General features: G+C 43.5%; 1 protein-coding gene across 2 annotated transcripts in view; it reads left to right on the forward strand.

Annotated features, from left to right (window-relative positions):
• Positions 1 to 4,320, forward strand: part of LOC106606799 (uncharacterized) — a 102,962-nt gene extending 98,642 nt beyond the window's left edge. For both annotated transcript variants that reach the window (XM_045709645.2, XM_045709642.2), the window contains one exon: positions 54 to 4,320. In XM_045709645.2, coding sequence (XP_045565601.2) covers positions 54 to 422 — 369 coding nt within the window. In that variant the 3' untranslated portion in view covers positions 423 to 4,320. The remainder of the gene's footprint in view (positions 1 to 53) is intronic.
• The last annotated feature ends 2,982 nt before the right edge of the window (positions 4,321 to 7,302 follow it).

Raw genomic sequence — 7,302 nt, forward strand, 5'->3', positions numbered from 1 at the left:
CCTCCTCCCTCTCTTCCTTCTAATCCTCCCTCTCTCCTCCTCTTCCTCTCCAGGGTTGTCATGGTGATGGTGACTATGAGGAAATAATGGAGCGCCCCCTACAGTCAGACTCAGATGCTGCGACCTTCACCATCTATGCCACCGCCAACTTACCCACAAGCCACTCTGACTCTCTCCACCACGACAGCGTCAACTTCCACAAGAACCCCAGTAGCCCCAACGAAGCCAGAGTCACCATTACTAAAGAGGGCAGCTGCTCCAATGAGGCCACCGCTGCCATTGCTAAAGAGGACACTTCATCATGTGACTATGCTACTGTGAATTATGGTCAAAGCCCCACCTACTCTACTGTCAATCATCCACACAGCTCCTCTGAGGCTCCTCCCATCTACTCCACAGGCAGCATACCCATAGACACTTGAGTCACTGGCAACCAATCACAAGATACACACACTCGCAGTCACTTAGCTACTTCCTGTTCTCTCAGTGACAGTGAGTTTGCATGTCTTGCCCAATTGAGAGGAGGTGTCACTTTATGGGCAATTTAGGAGCCCGGATGCAAACGCCAAATGCCCTGGTGAAAACTGACAGTGATATAGGGGTGGAGTCATCAAACTCCGCCTTCGCAGTTTAAATTGTTCTATATGAGCTCAGCCACCCAGTAGATTATGATGATGATGATGATGATGATGAGCATTATAATAATTATAATTATAATTTTATTGTGAGGCTATTTTGTCTTAATTGTATTTATGATTGTACATTCTTAACCTCCCTGGGCAAGCGTCCCACCTAGTCAACAGCCAGTGGAATAGCGTGGCGCGAAATACAAACACCTCATAAATGCTATTACAACGAAAGCAAAACATTCGATTATGTCAGCAGAATACCCAGCCAGAAATAATCAGACACCCATTTTTCAAGCTAGCATATAATGTCACATAAACCCAAACCACAGCTAAATGCAGCACTAAACTTTAATGATCTTCATCAGATGACAATCCTAGGACATTATGTTAACCTCTCTGGGCTAGGCGGGACGAATTCGTCCCACCTACGCAACAGCCAGTTGAATCCCGTGGCGCGATTTTCAAATACCTTAGAAATACTATTACTTCAATTTCTCAAACATACGACTATTTTACACCATTTTAAAGACAAGACTCTCGTTAATCTAACCACACTGTCCGATTTCAAAAAGGCTTTACAGCGAAAGCAAAACATTAGATTATGTCAGGAGAGGACCCTGCCAAAAATAATCACACAGCCATTTTCAAAGCAAGCATATATGTTACAAAAACCAAAACCACAGCTAAATGCAGCACTAACCTTTGATGATCTTCATCAGATGACACTCCTAGGACATTATGTTTTACAATACATGCATGTTTTGTTCAATCAAGTTCATATTTATATAAAAAAACAGCTTTTTACATTAGCATGTGATGTTCAGAACTAGCATTCCCACCAAACACTTCCGGTGAATTTACTAAATTACTCATGATAAACGTTCACAAAATACATAACAATTATTTTAAGAATTATAGATACAGAACTCCTTTATGCAATCGCGGTGTCAGATTTTAAAATAGCTTTTCGGCGAAAGCACATTTTGCAATATTCTGAGTAGATAGCCCGGCCATCATGGCTAGCTAATTTGACACGCACGAAGTTTGGCCCTCACCAAACTCAGATTTACTATAAGAAAAATTGGATTACCTTTGCTGTTCTTCGTCAGAATGCACTCCCAGGACTTCTACTTCAACAACAAATGTTGTTTTGGTTCGAAATAATCCATAGTTATATTGAAATAGCTCCGTTTTGTTCGTGCGTTCAGGTCACAATCCGAAGGGTGACGCGCGAGCGCGTTTCGTGACAAAAAAATTCGAAATATTCCATTACCGTACTTCGAAGCATGTCAAACGCTGTTTAAAATCAATTTTTATGTGTTTTTTCTCGTAAAATAGCGATAATATTCCAACCGGGTGACGTTGTATTCATTCAAAGACTGAAAGAAAAACATGGAGTCTGTCTCGTGGACGCGCATCTCCAGTGTCATTGTTCCCTGCCTGACCACTCATAAAAACTCCTGCTGTTCTTCGCCCAGAGACTGCAGAGACGTCATTCCACTTTCTGGCGCCTTCTGAGAGCCAATGGAAGCCTTAGAAAATGTCACGTTACAGCAGAGATGCTGTATTTTTGATAGAGATGCCACAGAAGGAGAACAAATTGTCAGACAGGGCACTCCCTTATGGAATCTTCTCAGGTTTTGGCCTGCCATATGAGTTCTGTTATACTCACAGACACCATTCAAACAGTTTTAGAAACTGTAGAGTGTTTTCTATCTAAATCTACTAATTATATGCATATTCTCGTTTCTGGGCAAGAGTAGTAACCAGTTTAAATCGGGTACGTTTTTTTTATCCGGCTTTGCAAATACTGCCCCCTAGCCCCAACAACTAAATAAAAAACTGATCTGACTTCTCTCGACCGTTCCGCCTGACAACAAAGATCATCTATTATGGGATGCAGGTAGCCCAGCAGTTAAGAGTGTTGGGCCAGTAACTGCAAGGTAGCTGGTTTGAATCCATGAGCCGACTAGGTGAAATAAGGCATTAAATGTGTCTGGACCAGGGGAATGTGTTGTGGGTAGGTTAGTGTTATGATATGTGTCTGGACCATGGGGATGTGTTGTGTTAAGGGGAATGTGTCTGGACCAGGGGGATGTGTTGTGGGTAGGTTAGTGTTATGATATGTGTCTGGACCAGGGGAATGTGTTGTGGGTAGGTTAGTGTTATGATATGTGTCTGGACCAGGGGGTTGTGTTGTGTTAAGGGGAATGTGTCTGGACCATGGGGATGTGTCTGGACCATGGGGATGTGTTGTGTTAAGGGGAATGTGTCTGGACAAAGGGGATGTGTTGTGTTAAGGGGAATGTGTCTGGACCAGGGGGTTGTGTTGTGTTAAGGGGAATGTGTTTGGACCAGGGGGATGTGTTCTGTTAAGGGGAATGTGCCTGGACCAGGGGGATTTGTCTGGACCAGGGGGTTGTGTTGTGTTAAGGGGAATGTGTCTGGACCCGGGGGATGTGTTCTGTTAAGGGGAATGTGCCTGGACCAGGGGGATGTGTCTGGACCAGGGGGTTGTGTTGTGTTAAGGGGAATGTGTCTGGACCAGGGGGTTGTGTTGTGTTAAGGGGAATGTGTCTGGACCAGGGGGTTGTGTTGTGTTAAGGGGAATGTGTCTGGACCAGGGGGATGTGTTCTGTTAAGGGGAATGTGCCTGGACCAGGGGGATGTGTCTGGACCAGGGGGTTGTGTTGTGTTAAGGGGAATGTGTCTGGACCAGGGGGATGTGTTCTGTTAAGGGGAATGTGCCTGGACCAGGGGGATGTGTCTGGACCAGGGGGTTGTGTTGTGTTAAGGGGAATGTGTCTGGACCAGGGTGATGTGTCTGGACCAGGGGGTTGTGTTCTGTTAAGGGGAATGTGCCTGGACCAGGGGGATGTGTTGTGTTAAGGGGAATGTGTCTGGACCAGGGGGATGTGTCTGGACCAGGGGGTTGTGTTGTGTTAAGGGGAATGTGTCTGGACCAGGGGGATGTGTTCTGTTAAGGGGAATGTGCCTGGACCAGGGGGATGTGTTGTGTTAAGGGGAATGTGTCTGGACCCGGGGGATGTGTTCTGTTAAGGGGAATGTGTCTGGACCAGGGGGATGTGTCTGGACCAGGGGGTTGTGTTGTGTTAAGGGGAATGTGTCTGGACCAGGGGGATGTGTCTGGACCAGGGGGTTGTGTTGTGTTAAGGGGAATGTGTCTGGACCAGGGGATGTGTCTGGACCAGGGGGTTGTGTTGTGTTAAGGGGAATGTGTCTGGACCAGGGGGATGTGTTCTGTTAAGGGGAATGTGCCTGGACCAGGGGGTTGTGTTGTGTTAAGGGGAATGTGTCTGGACCAGGGGGATGTGTTCTGTTAAGGGGAATGTGCCTGGACCAGGGGAATGTGTTCTGTTAAGGGGAATGTGTCTGGACCAGGGGGTTGTGTTGTGTTAAGGGGAATGTGTCTGGACCAGGGGGATGTGTCTGGACCAGGGGCTTGTGTTGTGTTAAGGGGAATGTGTCTGGACCAGGGGGGTGTGTCTGGACCAGGGGGTTGTGTTGTGTTAAGGGGAATGTGCCTGGACCAGGGGGTTGTGTTGTGTTAAGGGGAATGATTTTTGTTTTAATATAAATCTGTCATCATTTTATTGTGGTTTTATGAAGTGATTTTGTCTGACTTGTTTAAGCAATTGTACGTTCTTAACTGAATAAAACATTGATCTGACTTCTCTAGTCCCCTCTTCCTGATAGCAAAGATCATCTGTTATATTATATCAATACAACAACCCAAGACTCCACCTACCAAACCCTCAGCACAACAACCCAAGACTCCACCTACCAAACCCTCAGCACAACAACCCAAGACTCCACCTACCAAACCCTCAATACAACAACCCAAGACTCCACCTACCAAACCCTCAACACAACAACCCAAGACTCCACCTACCAAACCCTCATTAGTAAAACAACAGACCCAAACTAACGCTGTGTTAATAACATGTTGGAAACTCTGAAAATACCTCTAGTAAACTGAGAGCAACAAGTTGTAAACATTCACTTGATGTGAACTCACTGAGATCGCTGATTGACTAATATCAAACTGCGTCAACCATGAAATAACAGTACATCTATCATGCTTGTAATCAAATTAAAGTGTTCAAAAACCATATTAATAGATTGTTTTAATATAAGTATTGTTTTGTTGTTGTATGTAATTCTGTAAATGCTGCTGTCAAGGTAATTTCCTCAGTTCGTGAAGTCAGTGGTCAGTATGTGGGAGAAGTCGATGCTCAGGGATGATAGACAAGTCTCCCACTAGTAATTATCAGTCGGAGGGACCTTCAAGTGGAATGTTCTGGTATTTACTAGTATTTACAGTCAGTAAAGTCTCTGTAACATTTGAATAATTTTTTAACCTCCCACTAGTAATTATCAGTTGGTGTCACGACTTCCGCCGAAGTCGGTTCCTCTCCTTGTTCGTTCGGCGGTTGACGTCACCGGTCTTCTAGCCATCGCCCATCCATTTGTTTTGTCCTTGTTTCCCCACACACCTGGTTTTCATTTCCCAATTACTTGTCATGTATTTAACCCTCTGTTTCCCCCATGTCTTTGTGTGTGTTTGTTAATTGTTCGGGACGGTATGTTCCGGCTGGTTTGTGCCGGGTGCTGTTTATCACCCGTGTTTTGTGGCAACCGTTCTTTTTGCACTTTGTGAATTGTTTTACTTTGTGCTGTCTAGTAAAGCGTGTTGTTTCACTCATCTCTGCTCTCTTGCGCCTGACTTTATACACCAGCTACACCCACCAACCTGACAGTTGGATGGACCTTCAAGTGGAATGTTCTGCTATTTACTAGTATTTACAGTCAGTAAAGTCTCTGTAACATTTGAATCATTTTTTAACCTATCAAAATCCATTCTGGACCATACTTTCTGAAATACTGTAAATGTGGATTAATGAAATGTAAAACATATATAATCAAATAGACTGATACTTTAACTATATTGTCACCATCTCAATAATGTGTTCCTCCTCTGCTGAAACAAACATGGTAACTTTAGTTTTCCAGTTGTTGATATGATGCTCCTATACTGTCTAAGTGATGGAAGCAGGAAGAACAGGCCTTAGTTCGGGTGGCTAAGGTCCCTGATGATCTTCTTGGCCTCCCTGCAACACCTGGTGTTGTAGGTGTCCTGGAGGGCAGGCAGGACACCTTTTGGTCAGCGGTGGTGGAGTTGCTATAACAGGCTGTGATGCAGCCCAACAGTATCCTCTAATACACATGTCCTCCGTGGAGACCTTAACCACTTAGCCCTCATTGTCCTCAAGGGCTTAGAGTTGCCTGAGAAAAAGGTATTTAGCTCGTCCGGGTATGGTGGCGTTGGTGTCTGCGATGTGACTGGCTTTCTTTTTGTAATCCGTGACCCCATACGCCTCGTGTCTGTCCCACTGAAATGCTCCTCCACTTTGTCCCTTTAGTTGTATCTCACCATCTTGATCGATCTGTGTAGGTCGTGCATCATGTTTACTCCCGCTCCCCCTTTCTGGCGCTCGTTGTCGCCAGCTGTCTCATGATTACGCACACCTGCCACTATTGTTACGTGCACCTGCACCTCATGAGTCTCACCTGGATTGCAACACTTCCCTGATTACCTTCGTTTTATCTGTCACTTACCTTGGTTCTTTCCTCAGGCGTTATTGACTCGTTTTTGTTTTCATGTCTGTACGCTTTTCTTGTTTTATATTACGTTCTATTTATTTATTAAATGATTCACTTCCTGTACTTGCTTCCCGACTATCGTATTTGTTCTGTTAAGCCATATAATTGTCCCTGGTCACCTTGACATGTATATTAATAGCATCTCTATCTTCATATGATTTGATTTATAGTGTCTTTATCAGAGGCAATGTGAAGAACAACATGTTATTATATAGGCAAAGGACTAGATTTTTTATATATTGTTTTTAATATATTTTTTATTTGATTTATTTCACCTTTATTTAACTAGGCAAGTCAGTTAGAAACAAATTCTTATTTACAATGACGGCCTACCCCGGCCAAACCTGGACGACGCTGGGCCAATTAAGTGTCTTTTTACCTGGAGATGTTCCCTATTGTAGTCTACTACTTTCACCACTTGTTTACTACACTACCTTAATCACTCAGTTTAACACATGGCCTCATGTGAGTTCTTAAAGAGATGGGTGGGGATACGGCTTAAGAGGATGTGAATGATGCTGAATGGGCGTACTTAAAAGAGAGCTCTCTAGTAAGTGTGAAAAACCTTCAAGAGGATTTCTGGTACTGGTTTACAAGGTGGAACAACAAGATTATTACATTAGAAATAAGCATCACTGTCCCATGTTTCCCCCAACTGTAGTGTATAAGATACCATTTAGACTTTTATAAAATGTAAACAAAATATTAAAAGTGGCCAATCTTGGAAATGGTATATAAGAGTCAAATGCGAAATGTATTCACATATTTAGACATAAATAATTTATGTTCTTACATTTGTGTCAGTGTATCATTGTGCACAGCATCATAGTCTATATCTTCCATTAAACATTTCTAGAACATTTTATATTTCTTGGTTAGAAACGTGAAACGCGAATCTTATTTTTGTGTGCAGAACCTGGACTTTCACTGTAATGGCTTTTTAACTTGAATGCATGTGTGTGCACGTCTGTATCTTTCTTCACCTAAT

This window comes from Salmo salar, chromosome 02 (assembly GCF_965601325.2).
Source record: "Salmo salar chromosome 02, fSalSal1, whole genome shotgun sequence".
NCBI lineage: Eukaryota > Metazoa > Chordata > Actinopteri > Salmoniformes > Salmonidae > Salmo > Salmo salar.